General features: G+C 38.4%; 1 protein-coding gene across 4 annotated transcripts in view; it reads right to left on the reverse strand.

The window, feature by feature from the left end:
• Positions 1–735: 735 nt before the first annotated feature.
• Positions 736–25,239, reverse strand: part of TTLL7 (tubulin tyrosine ligase like 7) — a 121,968-nt gene continuing 97,464 nt past the window's right edge. For 3 of the 4 annotated variants that reach the window (XM_072419556.1, XM_072419554.1, XM_072419553.1), the window contains 2 exons: positions 12,422–12,598; positions 736–7,603 (listed from right to left, as the gene is read on the reverse strand). In XM_072419556.1, the coding sequence (XP_072275657.1) occupies positions 7,489–7,603; positions 12,422–12,598 (292 nt within the window). In that variant the 3' untranslated portion in view covers positions 736–7,488. The remainder of the gene's footprint in view (positions 7,604–12,421; positions 12,599–25,239) is intronic. The other variant, XM_072419555.1, reaches the window with a different exon arrangement.

Below are 25,239 nucleotides of genomic sequence, written 5' to 3' on the forward strand. Positions count from 1 at the left end.
CTAGAGCTATTTGGAGATTATAAAGGAATTGGGCTGGGAACCTATGAATGGCTTTTTAATTTCCAGTCGATTTCAGATCTATAAAACCATCCATAAGTACATCATCACCTCCCAACTCATTGCAACCATACAGTATTCCTATCCTCAATCAATCATGGGTAGAATCATCAACCAGAGTGTACAAACAAACGATACCATCTGACCAATATTCCAATCACCTTTCTAACTTATAATCAGGTCAGACTTGTGTGCAGTGTATAGGGACTTTTGATCCATCATTTATGGATTAGCTCAGTGAAAAATTGGCAGTAGGTCTCCCCATGTGTACCAGAGTGGCTGGAAAGAGGTATTATTATTATTATTATTATTATTATTATTAATAATAAAAAGGATTTATGGAGCGCCAACATATTACGCAGCGCTGTACATAAAATAGGGGTACCAAATGACAGACAGATACAGACAGTGACACAGTAGGAGGAGAGGACCCTGCCCAGAGGCGCTTACAATCTAAGGCATGGGAAGAAGTCTCACAATAGGAGGGGAGATATGGAGTGGTGGGCCTATCAAGAGAACTTACCCTGTCCTAAGTGGACAAAATGACAGGTTCAGTTTATCTGCAAATTTTTGGACAAATGGAAAAAAACAGGAAAGGACTCCTCAATTTTTTTTAACTTGGAAAAGGAAATGATTAGACATTCATCTTTTACAAATAAACTTGTTTCCAGACAAATATTATGTAGCACTAACTGTTTATTCTGAAGTTCAAAAGAATTATCAGTTTCTGTACTGAATACAGTGGTTATGTCTCATGTTATAAAAGTTCAGTGTTTATATCCTGAGGATGTTCGGTCTACTCTAGGATGGCATCTTCGTCGCTCAGAACCATTTTGGCAAGAATGATAAACAGGACATCTGAGTGGAATACGATGATTACTGATCCATCAAGTATCATGGACTGTGGCAGACAATAGGCTCCCAGCTGTACCGTCAAAACAGTGAAAAGGGTGATTTCTGGCTTCTATAGGTAACTGCATTTTGCACATTGCTGATTTACAGGGGCTTATACCCAATTAGCTTTCTTTTACACCAATTGGTTTCTTTGGGGTTTGCCATTGAATTAAATTAATAGGTAATTCTTTACGGTTGGTTCTCATTTATACATGTATATATACATGTATTTATACAATAATACTAACCTCATCACGTAGTAAGAGTGCATGAAATCTTCATAGTTCCATGCCAAAACATATGCAATGGATGAAGCATGTAATGAAATAGTTTCAACAGAAGCACCAAGCATTGAGTTTGGGAATTTATTAGCAATGCACATACTGTCCTGGAGTGAAAAAAAAAGACACACTCCAACATTAGTAAACCTCTCAAAGTCCTGGGAATACTGATCTCTGGGGTCTCCGGCAGCTCTTTGATTGTTACTCACCACCATACAGTAGTAATAGTGGGAAGGAGATCATCCACCATTGTAGTGACATGGAGGTCACCCAGCATTGGTACACCCCCTAACGTCCTCCTGGGAATACTGATCTCTGGAGTTTTGCTGACGACCACCCATTACAACACGTAGTAATGACATGGAGGCCGTCAGGAAAAAACAGGGAAAGTGGATAATCACCCAAAAGAACAACACTTCCAGAAGTGTCAGGTTATTGGTGGAGCTCCGGATAGTTTTTCAAATGATGTTCAACACCAGCAGGTTATGGGAAAATTATTTGCATATATTGTACAGGTAAGCCATTTAGGGGACATGCAAGGTTATTAAAAAAAATAATGCTGGATTTTCATTGCCCTGAAATGTAACTTTGTGATCAAATCAAAGTATTAAACACAGACACATACAGAGCTATAAACAAATCCTAAGAATACAAAATATGGCATGTGTCAGTGTTGACTTGATTTTGAAAAGGGCAAATTCCATAACTGTCATTGCGATCCTTTTTTTACTACTTGGTGAGCTATAGTTCTATAATTAGTTATGCAGCCAGTGAAGTCAGAATTGATTGATTTATTGAGGGGCAATGGTATGGGTTAGTGCACCCTGCACATGCTCCAGCTGCCCCCATTCGTTCCCTATGGGGCTGCCACATCTAGACACTACTTATAGAGCTCTATTTATAAAACAGGGAATCAGACATTCCCTCATGGAAATTTTCATGGTCCATGTGTTTCAACAGCAGCAATTGATTCCAACCTGGGAATGTTTAAGGGAATGTCTGATTCTCGGTTTTATAAATAGAGCCCAGATTGCTGTCATCCTAGTACAGAAAATGGGTTGTTGGGTCAAAATAAAGAAAGCTTGTAAAAAGAAAACTATTGCAGACAGCACATCTATGGACTAGTAAAGGGAACTATATTACATTCTGCAATAAAAGAAAAGTTTTTCCTTAGCTGTAATATGACTACAAATATTCATTCTCTACTCAGCTTGTGATTGGCTTCCATGTTTATCCAGATCATCGTGTGTTACTATTGTCCTGTGCAAAATGCAGCCACAAACTCTACAACATGGGAACTCGATCCCTTACTATGGTACCAAACTTTACAATTTACATGTCAATGTTACAACAAAGGAAAATGGTTACAACAATTACCAAGATTCCTAATTAAAAATGCCATAAGTAATACATATAAAATCTAAATGAGACATCAGATAATAAACTCTTCTACAGACAGGAATATTCAATGCAGAAGAAAACAGATTTACAAAAGTAAGCAAAACGAGAAAAGGTTTATACAGTGCCTCCAGATATTGCTAAAGTGACTTCGTAATGGCACATTGTTGTAGTTTGCCACTAGACAAATAGGAAAATCAGTTAAAAAGTAACATATTGGAATATGTGATATGAGTCGGTAAATGAGAAATTGAAATGCAAAGTCGTTTAGTAAGATCTGGATGAAAGTGAAACTCCAGGTTTGTTAAATTAAAAAAAATAAAATTATGAATTCCAATCTGCTTTAATGCCACAGGTACTAAACTCTCTATTCCTGTGCACTCACTCAAATGATTTAAAGCGTACTGAATCCTTGTTAAAACGGACTTATCACCAACATTTCTATAAAAGATAACCCTTTTATATAAAGTAAGAACTAGCTTTTTTTTTCCCTAAGTGCTTTTCTTTTAACAAAAAAGACTGCCGTGGCAGTAAAGATGTAATGGGAGGGCAGAGCCCCTGACACCACGTATTACAGAAGGCTTCAGGCTGCTCCTACTGCACATGGCCAATCTCTGGCATGCACAGAAAGAGCTTTTTCCCATAACGAAAAAAAAAAGTGCCAATCTCATTCATGAACAGTGAGGTTGGCACACTTTTTTTTTCATTTACAAAATAATACATCACCCAATCTCGTGCCTGCACAGTGCAAGATTGGGTGACATAGGCAAAAGAAGAAAGAAGAAGATGGCGGGCCCAATGCTTACTCTTCACCGGGACGAAGGAGGATTTCAGGTGTGGATGGATTGGGAGCTCTGCAGAAGTAAAGGTAAGTGTAATTTTTTATTTTTATGACAGTTCTGCTTTAAATACTGCTCCAGTACAGCAAGGCTGCATATACAGTAATAATTATTTGTATGTTTACTTTATTAACTCCTAAATGTTACAGCAATGCTTAAAATGCTCTGGATGACAGCACACAGGAGAGCCAGACCGCGTCTCTCTAACACAAAGCAGTGGATAATTATTAGATATTCTGCAAATACCCTTAGTACAAGCTTATTTCTGCTGTGTGATGAATTATTGTACCTCCTTATCCCCTTACATGTTACTATTCTGAACTAGTATACTATCTGAGATTCAATTCCCAATGCAGTAAGCTTTTCTAAACAACACAAGCTTCTAATGAAGACATAACAGGGTTGACATTAGGAGACTCTTAGGCTTACCTAATGATGCAGAACAAAGACAATCAGCCACATTTAATTAAAAAAAGTGTTCAAGTGGTCTTGACAGAATGCTAATACGAGGGGTCACTTATATTGGCAGATGGTGGTCAATGTGTGAGCTCTGCGGTTTAGTGGTAATATTGCAGTAACATGATTACTATAGAGGCACAGCTAATGATAACTTAAAAAGTGAACTCTGGGCTTGAAAAAAAAGGTGGCTGTCTAGGGGGGAGTTAATAGAGAGTAATACAGTATTTCAAGGTCACTACTGGAATCAAAGGCAAGAAGCCTCCTTTTAATTGGTCAGTGGCATACCCCCTCTAACTGAATGCTGGCATCACCAAAAGCCATTACCTCATGATGTTCTGATCATAAGGATCCAGAAGAGGTGTCTGGAGTAGTGAAGTCAATGCCAGGGACTGGCTAGCAGGAACACATCTGCAGAGCTGGATTAACCATACCCCACACCTTGAAATGGTAGTAGCGAGGTACGTGATTGGTGGTGGTGAAATTATCTTTCTTCATGCCTTGAATACAACCAATGTTGGTTGCAATATGTTGCCAGTTAATTTTGCATTTTATTGGGCCAGTACAAACAAATGTCGCAGGCCAGAAGGAATACTTGTTTTACTAAAAATATATTCAACTACTGCTTGCACAGCTTTAATGTGCAGAATATTAGTTCATGACAAATCTGGAGTTACACTTTAACCAGCCTATTTATAATGCACTGCAAAGACTCACAGGTCTTTAAAAAGTTTAGTAACCCAGTGGAATCATTCAGATTTTAGTAGGACTGAAATAAATGTTATGGTTTACTCTGTGCTTAGCATATTCTCTTTGCACTACCTTACAGAACAAGCTCATTATGAAGATGAAGAAAAGATCAAGAAAGATGATAGAGCACATATTACCCAAATAATAAACAACTGAGATGAGATTTGGTCTAACCAATGTCAGGGGCTTATTATACCCAAAAACTAACCAAGAAAGGTGGCATTTTTGGCACTTAGGGAAAAAAGCCTAAATCTGATAAAAAACCAAACAAATTAATAGTATAAGCCAAACTGGCCATCACTGGGCCTTTTCTACATGGAATTGTTAGAACAGTTATATTACCTGTAATATAATATTTAACCTGTAAGCCCAGAATGTCAAGGTTCGACCCCCTGGTGATTTGTCATTAAGCTGTCCCGGGCTAACAGAAGAATGTTGCAAGGATGGAAGTCATGACAATACTGCCCACCACCAAAGGAAGAAAAAAGAGGACACATAGGGCCTCATTTGTTAACTCTTTCCAAGACTGGAGAAGATAGACTATCATGTGTGATCCAGCAAACCTGGAATGGATTCCATAAAATCATCTTCTAATATTTGGCAAATATTTTCAATCGTTGACTAGGTCCATTCCAGGATTCCTGCATCACCCAGATTCACCCATTGTCGTCCATCTTCTCCAGTCCTGAAGAGATTTAACGAATAGAGCCCATAATCTATATTGTATTGCATAATATTTATTGTAAGGAAACCCATTCATTTAGGCTTGACTAACATTGGATGTGGTGGGTTGGAGAAAAATGTTTAACGCTGTGTTGCAACATATATGACCACAATACAGGAAGGGAGGGTGATTGGGAAGTAGGTGCTGAGGGGTCGCTTCCTGTGAGCCCAGTTTCCGAAGGACAGGCCCCCTGGAGGACTGTCATTGGGCCTTCCGGGGCTATTAGAAGAATGATGCGGAGGACACATAACGTACATTGTTCAACAGCCCATTTATTTTGGCTGGCATAACTTTGGGTAGGTGGGAAGGCAATGTTCAAATGTGTGTTGTAACACGTAAACCCACAATGTGGAGGGAGGGTGCTGGCAGACAGAAAGATAACTGAGTATATTTTCTCTAATGCTTTCCCAAAAGTTTTTAAATTGAACAAGACCCCAGGTGTTTTCCACTTGGTATAGGCCACAGATCTTTACATCATTCTGCAGTACATCAAGTAATGTAGTAAGGTCCCTTTACCTGGGAGAAAATGTTACCAATTTTGTTTATACTATAAAATAAAAACTACCAGGTCTGGACCTCAGCAGACATAATTCAACCCGTTCCAATTGTCTTCCTCCAAATTCGGCCCACTATTAAATTTAATCTCAAAAGCCTGAACTGGCTGCAATGGGCATCGCAGGCAGAACTTCCTTTAGACTTTTCATAATTGAAGCCTATTTGTTTATTATTTTGGATCAATTATAAAGATAATTCAAGATTATGATTGTTTAGAAGAATGGTTGCTCTAGGGATTGTTTGCCCGAGCGTCGTTTCATGATTCTAACGTAAGAGAAGAATCATTTGTCTAATTTCCAGCCAAAAACCAATATTTCATAGCAAAATTCATCAGATTCCAATAACAGTTAAACAACCAAATAAAAAGCATTGAAGACTTTGAGGTCTTCAAAGCATTGAGGTTTTCTTGTCACCATATCCTGAGTGGCCATCATATTTCCCGAATGAGCCAAGGGTGCACTATAAGGTCTCACTCATTTTAAAAAAGGTAACAGTTTCCAAAAGCCAGGCCAGATTTTGGCAGATATGAGGCTATACAATAAATAAATAAAACAACGACATAAGAAACAATATAGACACAATTGGAAATGTTGACAATCAATAACAATTTTTTTAGGTAACATAATAAAAAATGATACTGTGTAGGAAATTAGGTAAAAAGATAAAAAGAGCGGAACAGAAAACGTGCCTTTTTGTTATTTTGGTACATTTGAAGTAAAGGTCAGAGGTCATTCACTAGCAAACATGAAACAGGATCGCTCCACCATCTTGATTCCTAAATAAATGCAATATGTTCATGGAATGGAATACACTTTGTTGAGATTTGGCTGATAATATGTTTTTGTTTTTCAAACACTGCTGCATTTTCAGTATTTTGTTCCTATTGGTTTGCTACTTATCTAACTTTTTTCTGCATTTCAGCTAGCTAAAGTAGTCATCTAAAACAGAGGAGACAGACATTTTCTTGGGAAACCATGAGAACAAAGTCTATTACCCACTATTTTCAAGTAAATAGATCAACGGAAGTCACTGATCACATAAAATGGCTTCCCTCCGCCATCTCAGCACACACGTTGCACTTATGTATCCAATCGCAAAAAAATGGCTGCCTTTTTAGCTTTACATTGTACAAAATGGCTGCCTTCGTGCATTCTATGACACAAAATGTCTGCCCTTGTGTGTCTCAAAACATAAAATGTCTGTCTTCAATGTTTTTAGATAATGTGGCAAACTTTAGCATACATAATATAAATAGCACATCATTCCTTATACGAGCAAAATAAGTTAGCATTCTATTAATCATACAATGTATATTGTGCCAAAAATGAACAAAAAAGAGGCTTTGCCTCAATCTAGACATTCTGGGATTTTGTAAACAAATTAGCATAGTTCATACATCTGCAGTAAATATTCAGTGATTCTCTATAGGTGCAGTAGTAGGACAGCTGTGCTTAGCACCATCGGAAAGTAGACAAGAAATTAAAAAGCTATTATTTACAGGGGCCCAAATAAAAAAAAAAAACATTCTGTTCCCTCAGTAATGGTGAAGTCGTGAGGTAAACACAAAGTTGGAACGAGGCAATCCAGACAAACCAGTGCTGGAAGAGGACATTTTAATGCTGAATTGTGGGACCACCGGCAGTAAGTACCTGCAACAAAAGCAAAGATCATTGGTGAATTTATAGTTACATTTGTTATTATTGTTTTTATTATTATTATAATGAGGATTGACACTTTTTTACCAAGATGTGAGGCCCGTACTAGTTTACACATATGAATATTTCCTCTATTCTGTAACATATTATATGTAATAGGTAATATACTTCACATTATTTCTAGACCTGCTTTGCAAAGGGATCTCAATGTAATTATATAATGAAAAAAATGCAAATTGCCTCGACACTGACTTACATTTTGCAATTGATACATAATGATACAAGGCCAAAGATCCCACTTTTGAGGCTTTACTAGCTGCATGTATGTTCCAAGTCAGCAATTTACTAGGTTGTGTAGCAGGATCAGAATGACAATTCTAGACCTTGGGACTCTTCACAATGGCGGACACACCTTTAGGGGTTTAAAACCCTCATACCAGCATCTCTTCTAATGTTCCACATTACTGCATATTGATTCCCCACAGACATCAATGGTCTATATTCCAGTAGTACGGGTACAGCCTTTTCAAGTCTTTAGAGCAAAGTTTCTTAACTAGGATTCCTCCAGAGGTTGCCAGGGGTTCCTTGAGAAACACGTGACACTCCGTTCAGTTTAAGTGGCACAATGATCTTTTTGGCTATCTGTAAGGGTGACATTTTTCCCAATTGCCAGAACACGAATGTACTGTGAGCTGTGACTAAAGTAAATTATAGCAGAGGTTCCCTGAAGACCTGAAATTTATTTGAAGGGGTTCCCTTATGTGAAACACTGCTTTAGGGAGTTAGTGTGCAGTTGGAGTTAGACCTCCAAACCCCTCCCTGGCACTCCAGCCTAACTGTAATTTTTAATCCCCACCACCATCACCATACCCACCACTTCCACCACTTGTGTGCTAAATTCCCTTTTAACTACAGTGATTTATAACCCTTCTTTTAAAAATCTGTCTGGCACTACCCCTACCTGCACTATACCCTCCTAAAGACTTGTAAAGGCTATAATGTCAGTTACATCTACCAAGTGACCAAGAGGCCTGGAGCCCAATGAAAAACTACACAATAGGTTTTTGAGTTTGAAAAGTTAATTTCCAAATATAATGCTTAATATTCACACTAAGCAACAAGAATGAAGTCTGCTCGGAAATGGGCACTGTCCGAGACTTCAATCTTCTTGGTCACTTTGTGGATGTAACTGTTTTCCTTGGTGAACTTCATATCACTAAAAGGATACAGTGAAATTGTATTGGGCTGGAGGAACCACTTCTCTTCCCACGTCTTGGTGGATGTAACTGGTCCATATGCTGCCCTCCATGTCAGTAAAGTATATAGTAAACCAGAGATGAGCTGGAGGAACCATTTCTCTTCCCACGTCTATCCAAAGCTAACAAAAAAGCCTCATCCTTTAAACTATTTATGCTGTCAACTCAAGCAAGGAGGGCCTATCATACAGCTATGCTTGTTTGTTTTCATGAGTTATGACAGATTTACAACAGAAGTAAACGCTAACAGACTACATTCCGGGCCCCTTCAGACGTCAGAGCAGGAACGAGATCAGAAAACTCCACGAGGAGTGTTAGTTCCTTCACCGAAAGCTTGTGATTTCTCTTTGCAGACCAAGGCCTTACACTAAACATTTCACACTCAATTGGAGCATTACACACACAATTGGTTTTTATGCTGACATGCCACTAGCTCCAATTACCGCTGAAATGTTTTCCAGTCCTTTATCTAGCTTGTGAGAGCCGGGCCAGAAATGACCATTTTCTCGTTCCTTTGAAATTCACTTAATAACGAGGCAGATGAGAGGTAGTATGACAACATGAATTATGGCTGGTATACAGGTGTGTTCACATTGTAACTCTCCTAATTGCCTTGGATGAGATACTTAATAGCAGTATCAGAGGTTCTTGCTAAATTGTTGGATTAATATGGCAGAAAACAAAACTAAGCTGGAGTGAGAAAAATGCCCCTTTGGTGGTGTGTTAAGTAACAGGGCATGTTAGTGGATTGTAAAGCAATTGCTATTTTTAAAAAAAGTGTTCCCCTGTATAAACAAGGGTTATTACATACCTGTCGCACTGCTCTTGGTGCCAATTTTGACTTTGTTGAGGCCTGGTTGAAAAATCTTCTACATCTGAAATATTTTCGGTTCTGTTGGATGCCTGGTGCTGAGATGTTACTTCTGCCTTCTGCACTAACATACGGGCAAAAGGATAAAACGCAACACCAACAGGGGAACCAGGCATCCAACACTCTCAGAACTGCTAAGCAATTGGGCAAATATTGAAGAAAATGTTGGTACTAACCTTTCCTTTTTTTGCAGACAGCTTTTTTAAAACAATTAACTACCAAAAAAAATCTGCATTAAAGGGCACCTGTAGGGCAAGGTTGCAGGTTTACTTAACAGCACACCTCCTTATGATCCACATATACTGAACTTCACTTTTTCTTTGTTCTCGTGGTCCCTGCTCCATAGTACCAAAACAGAGAAACACTTCTTAATTTTTTCCTTGACAAAGCAGAGCTGGGTGCCATAACCATCAATCACCAGGTCCCATCACTATCATGTAGGGGCAGGATAAGATGATGAAAGGACGTGTAGGGCCAGATGTGAACTGAAACTGTTGCATTGCGCTGCTTGTGATGGATGGCTACACATATCCAACCTATACTTGCAAAATAAAAAAAAAATGATTTATAGTGTATATAGCCATCTCCTTTATCTAACCGAAGCCTTACCCATGCAATATGAAGCATAAGAAGGAGGTTGCATAACACAGAGGGAAGTTGGAGGGAAAAGGCTGCAACATTACAACATGAAAAGTCTAATTAATCTGCATGAACAGGACTAAAGCTTAACTGTTGGGACATTCTGACTTCAGCAAAACGGACAAAATAAAAATCCACCCTGCAATTTGGCTTGTTGCCCGAAGTTCTTGCTGTTTCAGCAATCTATGCATGAGTGCCCCCTAGTGAGCAGTTCAGCAATGGGAGATAGCCAGCTGATCTCGGCCAACAAGATCCTCCTGGAGAATGGAGGAGGTATCTGTTTCCCATTAGTGTTGCATGACATACAGCCCTGGCCCAGACAGGTCCCTGATGCTTGTAAATTTACAGAAAAGTAAAATGTAGTTTATTAGGGAGGAAACATCCTTGCTGCTCATCTTGCATTGTTCTGTACTTTGGGGAGGAAAAAGCAATATGTTTCCAGGCGGTGGTTTTCACCAGCAGTTTGTCAGCTTCACTGCAAATATCTAGGAGATTATATAAACATATGTTCAAAGGAGGCTAAGAAGCCATTCTGGAAACACCTAATTCATTCTCATGAACAGTCAGTGTCAGCGTACCTGGCATAAAAGTTGCTTATTCACAGAATAAATAGACCATATCAAAATTTATAGGGAAATTCTATGTGTTCTAAACCTTTTAAGGTAAAAGTTCTATGGGATACCTGCTTTACTGTATTAGCCAGGAAAGCGCTTTTCTGATTTATAGAATTTCCCTAACTAGTGTATGTGAACACTAATAAAGCTAAATTTCTGCAGAACCTAGCCTTGCACAGTTAGTTGTATGGACTCCTTTATGATTTCAGTGCACATTGTGAATTTCATTTCTTCATCTTGTGCATCAAGTCCTGTTGTTCTGTTAATATTTTCCATTAAATGTAAGTGCTTCAATTTAATACTCTCCTTTCAGAGGCTCTAGTCTTTAATCCCAAAGAATAGTATTCAGTGGCAGACAAAGACCAAACTGCTAGTGGGGTCTGTGTGTATCTAAAGCAGCTTCCATTGCCTACATTTGCCTGCCTGTTTGGTCATTTTTCCTCCCCCATGTTCCTTTTGGTCCATTACTATTATGGGCGACCATGCTGGTCAACAGGAATATGTGGGAGGCAAAGGTGGTAGAAAAGCTTTGCCTGCTGAGCAATGCTGGTGCCCATCTATAGTTTTTGTAAAGCCTTTTAAATAAATACATTTATATTTTTTTTTCTATCAGTTTCTGGCCTTCCGATTCTCTTCTACCATTGGCAGCACTGGGTCATCCTCTATGTTGCCAGAAGTGGCTCTCACATAGTGGAATTATTACCATTCACTCCAACATTATCTTTTATGCCCAGGCAGAGTGGCAACGTTCCCCTAGGGCAGTGTTTCTCAACCCGGATACTGTAGAACCCCAGGTTTCATCCAGTGCTTTTAAAGGTTCCTTAAGCAATGAGCAATTTGTGCCTTTTAGGTAAATTTAAGTGGCACCAATCATCTTTTTGGCTATCTTTAAGAGGCATTCTTCCCACTGACCGCCATTTTAATGTTAACGTTAACTATGGATATAGTAATTTTAGCAGGGGTTTCCCGGAAGACCTGAACATTATGTCAAGACTTACCGTATGTTAAAAAGGATGAGAAAGGCAGCCCTAGGGAGTGTGTCCTTGATTGCCAAGGTTCACAGGAAATTATTTGAATAAAGAAAAGTTCCATTCAACCTAGAAAATGACCACAGGGAAGTGGCACTATTTCTGCAGATGATCGCTTTGGAGACAAATAGAGTGCTGCAGCAAAAGCCGATGGGGTACTGACAAAATTTTTATTTTTTTAAACTGGAGCTGCATTTTAATAGAATCTCAGCAATGGTCCAGCAAGAATGTTAAACAGATCAGCACATACAGAATAATCTATAGTTCTTTGTTTCTAAGAAGATCCAAAAATATGGCAGAGAAACCAAGTCAAATGTGAAATTCACATGAAGAATAACTTTAAGGTACGCATTCAACAATAACTAAAAATGTGGAATTACTTTGAACATGATGATAATGAATACCTTGTGTCGCTCCAGTCTGGACTCACACCCGCCAAAGAGTTTCGTGAATCAGTTGCATATTTGTAAACCACGAGCAAGCAGTCCTTGCAGAGCTGGACCAGTCGATGGCAGCACTGGAGCTGGTCAGGTGTCACAACCTCGGTGCTCTTGCTGAATATCGTCTCCCACGACGTACTGCTGGCAGAGGACACACAGATGACCTCATGTTCACAACCGCAAATGCCAAAATAAGAGCATTAAACAAAACAGAAGGTTTAGCTGTACTGGAGTAAGAGATACGACATGTGACCTTTCCATGCTTTGTTGGAAATGTCCTGAGTATTTTAAGCCAAATGCCGACAGATGGAGAATATATGGAGAGAAAAAAACAGTTAATCTCTAAGTTTATAACCACCTAAAACTTGATATTTATATGCCCCTTAAAAGATATGTGAGCTGAAGTTATTTACTGGGATAAAACGAAAAGTTTTGGCTGGATGTGCTTAACGTGAAACTCTACGTTAGTTCTGGAGAAAGTTGGATAGGGTTAATTTTATCAGAAATTTGGAGCTGTCCTGTCTCCTGTCCACACTTTTCTAGTTCTTACATTTCAAAACAGATTGATAAACCTTTATGTTGTGGAGATCTGAAAAGAGTGGTTGATTAATTTACCAAAAGACAACTGGACAGGGCTGACATCACTCACCCCTAAAAGCTTAATGCATTTCTGATATATTATTCTGTACTTGCAGCATCTTTAAAAGAATGAAATTTGGAGAATTTGCATCTATTGCAGTATTATATATATATATAAGCAGGGTGGGAAGAAGCTGTAGGTGGGTAGGAGCCTCTGTATTGTGACCCAACTTTCCAGTACCACCCAAGACAGCCGGGTGGTCACTGAAAAGTTCTGGGTGGTGCACCTGTCTAAATGAAGCTGGGAAGAACACTGTATTGCAGATACCCTTTTAAATAGGTTTATGTTCTAACATACACTTAACAACTATATTAGTGTCTAGAGTAATAGCATGGAAGGCTAAGGTTGCCGTACAATAGTTGATGGGTGCACAATCCATGAAAATAGTCTTGATATTGAATGTTTACCATTACCGCTATGTATCCATCAACCAGCAAGAGCAGACATGTATTATTATTATTAGCAGCCAGTATTTATATAGTGCCAGCATATTACGGAGTGCTTTACAAAGTCAATTGTCATATCACTGTCCCTCAAAGAAGCTCATAAGCTAATATCATAGTCATTTACCTGGGGGCGCTCCCTAACTAGTGCCAGCCAATGTAAGTGCTCCCCAACATTTACACTAACACTCAGCAGTGTCTCTGCGGACATGTTTCTGATGCATCAATACTGTCCTGATTCCATGTTTCTCGTTCTGGTGTATCAGTACAGCACTGATTGGCTCTACATTTTTGGTTGTGTCAAAGCAATACTTAAGATGTTGTCCCAGCAGATATTTTTTGGTTCTGATTGTTATACATTGTATTCATAAATTACATTTGGTTCTGTAGACTGTGTGTCCATTACGGGGGTATAAAGTACCTGGCCTAATTATGAATCCAAGACTGTGTCTGGTAAAGCTGACCTAGTTCTATCATTTAGGGACCTACATTGCATAAAATCATACCAAAAATCTAACACCATTTTTTTTTGATGCATCACAATGCACAGTAGTCTGTGATGGTGCCTTGTGGTGCAAGGCAATGCACATGCATCGGGATCACATTAGGTTACACACAGGGATGTCATTGGTTTTGCACTATGCGGGAGAGGCCACAATGGTCCCATACTGGCTCATTGCTGGAGTTCTTCAGCTTTACTTATGACAGCACTAAAACTGATCTTGTGGTTGCAGTACTACTAGTCCTAGTAACAGGCAATGAATATATGTATTGTGCAAAAACATGTATTGACCTGTAGTGCTTGTGCTAAAATCCCATTAAAAATGCTGAAGATGCCTGTTGATCAGGCAGAATTTTGTAATCTCCTATAGTATATTAATGCTGTCGGTTTTGTTAGACATGTCCGCTCCTCTTCTGTTGAACTACAGAACACCTCATCCTCAAAGAAATACAAAAAAATTGAAGCATTTTGCATTGTTGCTTGAAAGAACTTGGGCACAGCAAACAACACTGCTTTGGATTTCAATGTAGCGGGGCAGCACTGTCAATGAATTTCTAACACATCATTGGGATTTGGGAATGTATGTACAGATAAGTTGTATGCTTTTTTCATTTTGTCCAGATATACTCTTTAAAAAAATTCTAATTTATCTCAGGGTAAATCAGACTCCTAAATTATTAAAGACCAAAATTGTTGTTGTGAGCAACTGCTCCTTGTTTTCTTCAGCTTTTGTAATTCAGCTCTGCTCCCTAGCAAGTATTAACAGTCTGATATGTTGCTGCTGTGAGGCTCTGCACTGTCTGCTGAGCCGCGGATAACCGGGCACAGATCAGATGCCGCCCGAGCAGCTTGCTGTGATGTGACCTTGTCCATGCAGAAAGAGCCGCAAGCTGGCACACTGACAGCCCAAGTAGCAGGAAAGACAGATGGTGCTGCTCGGGGTTGGAGTTCAGCACAATGATCGGCAATGAGATAAAGACAGGCCTAATGCAGGGAATATTAAACATCCCCCCCCACCCAATCTGCTTTACAAATAGAAGGTCAATATGTTAAACTCAATATAAACACAGATTTACTGGTGGCACAAGGGCCTGACAATAAGACGCTGTATTTTACATTGCCAAGATCATCTGGGGTAACAGTTGCTTTTACTTTCTTCTTCTCCTATAAGTGGTTATATGAATGATATAAAGCTCTTTGAAATATAATATGTGAATCACAAGTGACCACACACAATAATCCTAATTATTAGCAGTTCAGGAATAAAACCTCTTTGTGAATATAACACACTCTAAACCTGACCCTGAGTACAAGGACCTATTTACAATGAAGTGAACTCAAGACCCATTGGGGCTGATTTAATATTATTATACAGTATATATATAGCGCCATCATATTATACAGTGCTGTACAAAGTCCATAGTCATGTCACTAGCTGTCCCTCAAAGGAGCTCACAATTTAATGTCCCTACCATAGTCATATGTCATTAATGTAGTCTAAGGTCAATTTTTTTAGGGGGGAAGCCAATTAACCTAACTGCATGTTTTTGGGACGTGGGAGGAAACCGGAGTAAACCCACGCAGACATGGGGAGAACCTGCAGACTCCATGCAGATAGTGTCCTGGCTGGGATTCGAACCTAGGACCTAACACGGCAAAGGCCAGAGTGCTAACCACTGAGCCACCAAAAGGAATACCATCTATTTTTATAACAAGGTGAATTATCACCATGCCAAAGATTTTCTCCTTTAATTAATAATGAAAAGAATCTCTGCTGACTACAAACATCCAATCATGTGCAAGGGAAAGTCCTGAATTTTTTTAGATTTTCTTGAACATGATTGGACATTATTTGCAAAGTACATTTCACTGTCACTGAGGTAGGTGAAATAATCCTTGCATCTTGGTAGATGAACAGCCTCAATTTTTTTAGTAAATTCTATCCACTCTGTAGTGTAGAATAAAATAATCCCAATGAAAACGCATGTACCTTGGAGATTTCTGCTGAATTTTCAGAATTCTGGCTTTGTAACTAGACACCAGAAAGACAGATTTTGACAGATCATCACAACTAGGTAGTGCACGAGCCTATTATTATTATTACACAGTATTTATATAGCACCAACATATTACGCAGTGCTGGAAAAAGTTCATAGTCATGTCACTAGCTGTCCCTCAAAGGGGCTCACAATCTAATGTCCCTACCATAGCCAAATATCATTACCACAGTCTAAGGCCAATTTGGGGGAAGCCAATGAACCTGTCCATTTTTGGGATGTGGGAGGAAACCAATGTTATCCTGTTTTACTAAACCCCTACAGTAGACATGTAGTGCTAAAAAGTTTCTTTGACCAATTAAAATATAACTAAATGTAATTAGATAGATAGAGGAAATATATGTGCCAATACTATACAATCAGCATCCTTATAGTATGAGTTATTTGAATTAGCCAAGTGTTATTTGAATGTGTACATTTGAATGGTCTCAATGAGTAGCAGAGGTTGAGAACCACAATTTAGCACGTGGCTGCGGCAGATTAGGGCATGGTTCCAAAAAGTATGCCAGAAGCTAGGTATTCTGGTATCCCCTTTGGTGGGTGGGCATGCATGGGAGGTATGTTATTCCAACCTGGCCAATTAAGATGGCTGACGATCCAGAATCTGGAAAAGAAACTGCGATCAGACATTAAAGTTTATTTTATTTCTTGTCCTTTCTGCAATCAAGAACCCTTTAATAAATTTTCAATTTCAACCTTAATGTTAATATGTACAGAATGGTTAACAATACAGCAAACCTGTACTTAGCCTGCCAGTATGTAAAGCAGGTTTTACTTTAAAGTATCCAAGAATGAGAAAAAGATACTACATATTATTTTATGTTACCTTTCATCTTTACCTGCCTAAAATTTGATTTCAGGAAAAAAAAATTTACACTGTACGTATAATTTGGTCTCCCATTAAATTAAAACGGCACTATCATAAAAAACAGGTGTAAATCCCTCTGTGATCCTAATCCAATAAATCCCACACCATTCCGTCTTCCTTCTTAGGTGAGGACTGGACACCGGGTGCCACCATCTTCTGCTGACGTCATTTGATCTCGTACCTTCCTGAAATTGTAAAAATCTCACTGCACATGTGTGAGATTGGCCCTTTTTTATTTTTTACATTGCAGGAAAGACTCTTCTGCACATGTCCAAGTTTGGCCATGGCCATTGCCATCATACATCATGTATCCCAGAAGGCTCTGGGCCTTCCTTTCAGTCTTTACTGCCACAGAGGCAACGATGGATGGAGAGCGGTCCTCCCATAACTAAAAAAAAATTGCTAAAATTGTTTTTCATTTTTATCATTATATAAAAGGGTTAGCCACCTTTTATGTTAAAATGTCATGATAGGTCCACTTTAAGCTGGCAATGTTTTGACATGTTCCTATTTAAATAAAGATCATTATAATTTGATTTCTTTGAATTGTTTTACCAGTTTAGGAATATTCTTCTTTCAAAGTTTGAGCTGTATTTTAAATTCCCTTTAAAAAAAAAACTCTCCTAATCCAATCAAAACTTTAAAAAATAGACCTGTCTTCTCCATCAGCCACTTTTGTCGGAAAATATTTCTCTCTTAACCAAGCTGGCTGTTTGTATTTTCCATTGGCTGATCATTTTAAACAAGCTGCTCTTTTATAAGATTTATTCCTCTACTTCAATAGCCCTGGGTACATTTCTGATTTTAAGTTTTCTTACTGCGGCCAAAAAAAGAGATGAAGTTATCTGTTTCAGAAAATGGACTTCAGGTTTTAGAATCTGCATATAGCTCATCTGAGTATTTCTGCCTCCTGATAAAGAAAAAAATCCAATTCTTTAATATTCCAGGAATAAAGTCTTTGGTCTATTTGCCAAATCACTATACAAAGAGAGTCATTGAAAAGAGAATTCACATCAAAAAGCTGCGTATTATTCAGCTTGATATAAGTAAGGTAATTTTCTGGGCAACTTCCAGTGCCTTCTAATGAAAAAATGTCATGACAGCCAAGATGGGAGCTTGGAAAATGTTCCTGTTTCTGGCTATGCATTCAGCATCACAAACAAGGAAAAAAAAAGATTCTTAAAGTAAATAGTTTTCTCTTAGAAAAAAAAAAATTTAAACCGCCTGGAGGTTTAAAGCTGCGGCAATACCAGCTCTGAAAACAACAAAACGGAAGATTACAGATGCTAAAACTTTCTCCCAGGTCTCAAAGTTAAAAAAAAATCCTCTTAACTTTTTTTTTAAAGGAATAATAAAAGAATGTCAAGCTGGCAGAGCTCCTGGTATTTCCTCAAATAACGTTGAAGCAGAATTTAACAAATTAGTAGGTACGTACTGCTCAAAAGAGATTACTAGCAAAATTCTGAGTATGTATGAATAATTGGATAATAGAGATCCAGAGGGAGGAATTAGGTGAATAAAAGCGGCTGGAGCTTTGCCAAAAAGCCTAGGGCTATATTTGAAGTTCATGATGCTTTTTTGGCCCGACGGGTTGACACCTATAGTCTACATGGGTATGCCAACCAGCAGCTTTTAGAGAAAAACATTGATCAAGCAGGTTTGAGGGAAAAAAAACTTAAATTCTTGACTCAAAATAAACTTTAAGGTTTGCAGAAGATCTTGCAAGTCTATGGGATGCAGAAGACTGTTTGATTATGCCATCTAGGGTCGTTGGGATACCCTATAGGCTAGATAGTAGACTCAACAGAAAATACCCATTTTAGACCTAATCTGGGATTCTCTCAATATGCTTAGAGGTTAAAGCAAAATGTAATAAATACAGACCTCACTAATATAAAGGAAATTATTTACTTGTTTTCACCATGCAGCCATTTCACCAACTTTTAAGGAAATTCAGGACTTTCAAGGCCAATACGGAATCCAAAACAAGATTAGAGACATTCAGCCTATACCTACAACTGTATAATAACAACAAACCCTCACCTAAAAACTCCTGGAACTAATAAATATTACCTACTGCCCTGGTCCACAAGTGCTTTCAAGATGGTGGAAGCTATGAACCCAGTTGAGGGTCGGGTGAACACTACGCCATTGGCGCCAAAGCAAAAAGAGTATGGTTAAAAATTGTGATCAGGCAAAAAGGTATTTTTTATTGCCTGTCCCTTCTGCAATATAGATCCCGCCTGCTCACAAATGTATTATTTTTGAACCTTAGTCCCGCTTTAGCTTGATCGCACAGAAATTGTACAGTTAGATTACAGCGTACAGTATATAGTGAGTTAGAGGATAAAAAGCCTTTAGCTTTTGATGTAAATTTTGCTTCCGGGAATCAGTGCTCTTCACCACCCTAAAAATGATTTAGGTGTAATTCTCCTTTAATTCCACCAGTTTTAAAACAGCCCTATCAGACTCACAATCACCCATGGAAAGAACAGAATGTTACAATCCAGGCCATGGTATTTGCATTATAAAAAAGTAGATTTAACTTTGATTATATCTGTAATGTTTCCATCCGCCACATGACATAATTGGAACATATGCTGATGTGATCTCGTCTGCCATTTTGTTAAATGTGTTTCATATGAGAAGCCTGTTCACAAAGATGGACCAGACAAAGAGAACATGTTTAAAGAATTTTAGAGAGGAAAGGAAATTCTGAACGCTTTCATATTATCATGCAACATATGACTGGATAAACAATGGTGACTGTGAGTGGTTATTTCTGGATAATTATTTACATTTGTCATTTGTAGAGACAAGACACTTGTACCATGAGAAGCATGGCTTGTATCATAGGAAACATGTGTCAAGGAGGGGGAGCAATCTGATTCACTCTTAAGAGGCTGAGACTGCGGCTGCGGCCTCAATGTTGCTGGGGGGCCATTGTGTTTGAATTATTTTTTAAATTAGAAAATAAAACACAGTTCAAAGCAGGTCATACATGGAATTTCCGTTTGAACTAGAAATCAATTCAATTGTTTCATTGAACCATCTTTATATTTATTAAGAATGTCACATGGTCTTCAATTAACCAAAAGTGATCAATAGCAAGGGTAGAAGTTAAAGAATCTGAACTGGTCAAAAGGGGAAAATTTCTATAGCATGTACAAGTATCTAATGTGTTTCTAAGACCTATCAGTTAATTTTCCACCCATCCAATTTTGGAGCATGTTTCTCCTGTTGGATCGTGTAATATGTGGTAATATGACTGATAGATCAACAGACTTCAACCTATAAAACAAAAAGTAGTAGTAGTAGAAGTATTGCCAATTGGCAAAAGAGATATGCAATATCTTTTCTATCAAAAAAATAAAGCCCAGGCTCTGGGTGGCTTTTTGTTTTAGCTGTACGCTACACAGTATATGTGCCATGCAGAGTGAAGCTTAGCTTCAGCATATGGAGCCGGCCTTCGGGCAAAATGTAACCCCTGGGCACACGTATGAATTACAATATTAGTGGCCAAAAAGGATCTCTGTAGATCTAAAAAGCGTCTTCCTAAAAAGAGAGATAATAGGACCCTGGACCAGTCATCGCTGCATGGTAACATGGGTAAGCCTATGCTATAATCAGTAAGTATTATGTGCATATTTGCTGATTATGGCAGCAATGGCAGTCTTTGGCCAATTTTTTTTCAGGGGAAGCCAAATAAACTAACTACATGTTTTTTGGATGTGGGAGGAAACCAAAGTGCCTGGGGGAAACCCATGCAAACACGGGGAGAACAAACTCCTTGCAGGTGGTGTCCTGATGATGCACCCCTCTACAGAGCTTAATAACACAAACGTATTTATTAAACTTGCGATAACTAACCTAACTGAACGGTTTGCTAAAGCCCTATATTTTCCATTTTTTATACATATATATATATATTTATACCTCTTTTCAACATTTAGTTTATTGTTTGATACATATTAGAGCTGCTAAACTCCTGCAATCTTTTTGTAGCCATGTCCTCCCTACATGTAGAACAAAAATGGCTGCATGGAATTTACTTATTTAATTATTTTTTAATTATTTAAAGAGTGGGTTTATTAATGGTAAGAATAACAGACAAAGTTTGAATAATGTGTGTTTAAATGGCCACTGGTCCCCTGAGTGACAGGGTGACAAAACAGGAGAATAACTGCAAAACTGGGCAATGGGTCCTAGGGCAGTGGTCGCAAACCGGTGCTCCGCAAGAAAATGTTGTTGGTTTGCACAAAAATTCCCCTTACCGTTATCATTACATATACACATGCAATTACCCTCACACAATCCCCTTCCCTGGCAAATTCACCTACATTCCACCTACCCATTCATTCATTCACTTCTCCATTTCCCTCCTCTATTTTCTTCTCATTCATTATCATCATTTTCTTCAATTCCATTTCTTCAAAGCCTGCGATGGGAGAGTGGGCAGGAGCACCATTCTACCATTGTAGCATCATTACGTCACTCTGGGATGCACGTCTCCCTACGCATTCACACTCGCTTCTACTACACACCGCCGGATTTAAAATTATGAATTTAGGTCAGCAGAGCATCATTTAATTCAGTAAACTAAGTGAGATATTCCTAGCAAGGGAACAATCCACTTTGATATGTGAATAGCTGGTATTCCTTTAGTAAATCCCATAGACAGCTCTAACCCTTCCCAACTCCATTCAATATCAAATGAAAACTTTGCTGTTGGCTTTTATTAATTTGTTTTATTATACATTTTAAAATTGTCATAAAACCCCCACTTTGAGACTTTTCCCTTTGTGCATCAATTGACTCAAAATAAAATTCAAGATCTAATAATATTATATGTTTCTGTGCCCTGTCCAATGCTGGCAGCATTTGTATCCTTTTGTGATCTGGCAAACTTTATACTATTAGCTACTGATGTACCATGTTAGGTGGATATGCAATGATATACGGGTCACCAGCTCCCAGGAACATCCGATCAGCCAAATTGACTTCATATCCCTGTTTGGATGAGCTAATTGGATAATTACTGATCCATCAGGCTTGGCAAAAATTGGTCACATACACAAATGTGGTTTTCTGTGTGTAATATGCCCGGTTTGATTTTAATTCCCAGTTCAGTCCCCGACAAGAACTCATCTAAATACAGAATATTTCCAGCACACTATTCCATTCCATCCCACACAACAGAAGTCTGTAATACTGCATCTCATACCAGAGAGCTCCAAGGCAACTACATTCAGGTACTGCTTATCCCACAATACATTACTGCTGCTGAAATTAGATTTCTGAGCGAACTGCGGCAATTCCAAGAGATACTTTTCATTTAGATCAGTGAAGGAAATGATCCTGAAATGAAGTCAGCGAATGATCAGTCATTTTTACTCTGCAACTAAATACGGTTTTGTATACTGAGTGGAAACCATCAGTTAGAAGATATTTTAAAAACTGCCGATCTCAAGGGATTCTGCATAAAAACACTGAATATATTTGTTCTGTATATCATCATACTTATTCATTAGGATAGTGAAAGAACAATCAGTATGTGCAAATTGCAGCAACCTAATGAGATTTTAAAGTGTATGTGAAGTATTTTTTCAGTTTGGAAGATGTTTTTCAGGCAAAAAACAAAAGGTCTTTTCTAAATAGAAAGAACAGAACTCTTTTAAGGGTATATTTACTATGGCAAAAGATTGAGGTGGGTATCTGATTGGCTATTGTGGGTTTTTGCACTCTTTTTTCTTCTATTTTTTCTTTTCTTTTTTTTCTATTTTCATGCAAAATTCATTACATTTTTGCATGAAAATTTATTTTACATTGTAGGCCTATAATTCTTAGGCATAACTCACTGAAATATGTCCAATATTTAATAAATTTAATAATAAACTTGAAGAAAAAAAAACACAAAAATCTGTTAAAAAATTAAATAAAAAAATACAGAAACCTGTAATATAACTGTACAGTAGCATGAATAATATATATAATATATTTATATATATATATATATATATATATATATATATATATTATATAAAGATTTCTTTGTATTGGACTCAATACAGCTATTTTATATTGAATCCAATACAAAATTTTTTGAATTCCACCGGAAAACGTCTCCGCAGTCGCCGGCTGAAGATCGAAGAAAGAAGATGTGTCCCGAGGACCTGCAGGGACCAGCAGGATGCCGTGGAACGCCAACGGAACAAGGTAAGTGTTTTTTTTATGTTTTTAGGGACGATTATGACTCGGGATTACCCCTTTGAGCATGTAAAACCCACCCCGAGTCACACTCAGGATTACTACTAGGAGGGTTAAAGAACCAAAGCTCATATTTACCCATCTTTCCAGAGACCCATATCTTAAAGCTCTGCTGTGTTGCGGACTTCTGGTCACTGCAGCTGGCCCACTCTTCCAGGTGTATTGAGTACCTTCCCCTTTGCTGTGTGCTGAAATTCCTCCCACCCCATTCTACAACACTACAGGACACCAAGGCCAACAAATTGAACCACAGCATATGGTGGGGGAGAAGGTATTCAACACACCTGGAAATGTAAGATATCGGTAGAGACTGGGTGTGATGAATACCTGCACCCCTGCCAAATCATGTGGACCCTTCTGCTGGCTCCAAACCTCACTGTAAGAAGTAGGGTCCCGTGGAAGGAATCACATCATGCAGCAGGGGTGCAGATAGAGCAGGTTCAGACCTACAGCAGGAGAAAATGATACCATGCGGCTCCCAATGGCTGGCACCTTGCTGCACTGGCTGCTAAAGAACCACCATTTGTGGATTTGACAGTGTCCTTAATAATTCTCTATTGGATTCCTGTGGGTAGATGCTACATGGACTTCCCTGAGACAGCAGTTCACTGGCATGTAGTAACAGTACAGCAACCTCACCGCCAGCATGAACAAAGCCATTTTCAACATGTGTCAGATACCTGGAGTGACTGGGTGCATTAAGTACCTGATCCCGCATCACCATAGGACATAAGGGTCAGTTGGAGGAACTACGGCATATGGCAAGAAAGCCGCCATACAACATACCCAGAAGTTTCAGATATGTGCAGCAGCTTCAGAATATTTCAGTGTTAATATATAATATTATTTGTATGACAGGTTATGCTTATTTTTGAGACATCTACACTTTTCTCTAGTCAGATAGAAGCACAAATAAAGTCAAAATTCAATAATATCCAAATTAAAACTTGACTTTTCAGAATCCTCATCCACTTGCTCCTGTGATTGGCTCATTCACATCTTTAGCATGACATGTGAATATGTAACTTGAATTGTCTGATGTAAACTTTCTCTGAAATTGAACTTCATGAAGTTAACCTTATTAAGTCAGTTCATTAGAAACATCTTTCTATCACTCCGATGGGATGCCTGTGCAGAATTCTAATAACTAAACCAACGTTGGTCCTGCAATATTACTTTAGGACGGAGTATTTTTATGCAGAACGTAACATATTTCAGCAGCTGTGCTCAATGGCTAATGTTTAATATCCACACAGCCACAGAATTTGTAATAATGTTTGCTAACCATATTATTAGTCTGCAGAGTTTTTGGTCGGTGTAGTTTTTTACAGCAAAGTTTTACTTTTAGGTTAACTTGTACTTTGGTGATGCAGGGCCAGGCAATAGGTTCATATTTATGTATTCCTTGCTAATCTATTCTTTTGCTGCAAACAAGTAAAGGAAGTCCTCGTTAAGATCCAGGTCACCCTAGCTGGGGCATTAATTGTATTAGGGATCCTAGTTGCCCCTATGTAACTGTGCTGTAACAACCACCAAGCAACCATTACTTTACATGAGTCACATCTTCCTCCAGACCTGGAAGTACAAGGTATTTTGTTTGCTCCACAACTGAATAAAGTGGTTGGAAGAAATAAAAACATGAGTATGTTCCGCTAAGCAGGAAGGCATTAAAGAGAACCTGTAGTGCATGTGCAAATCAAAGGTTAGCTTTAAATAAAACTTTCTTATAAAAAATATGCAGACTAGCACTGCTCCTTACAAAAATTCTTGTTTTGGCTTTTTACTGACCCACTGGATTTAAACTTTCTAAATCACTAACCCAAAACAATATTCAATATAGCAATAACATACTGACCAAAAAAGTCCAAATTAGCATAAATGTTGACACAAAGGGCCTGATTTATTAAAGCTCTCCAAGAGGGGAGATGATAGAATATCATGGGAGAATCTGGGTAACCCAGCACACCTGCAAAAAAAATCTGGTCCAGGATTGTAAACATTTACT

This window comes from Pyxicephalus adspersus, chromosome 8 (assembly GCF_032062135.1).
Source record: "Pyxicephalus adspersus chromosome 8, UCB_Pads_2.0, whole genome shotgun sequence".
Lineage (NCBI taxonomy): Eukaryota > Metazoa > Chordata > Amphibia > Anura > Pyxicephalidae > Pyxicephalus > Pyxicephalus adspersus.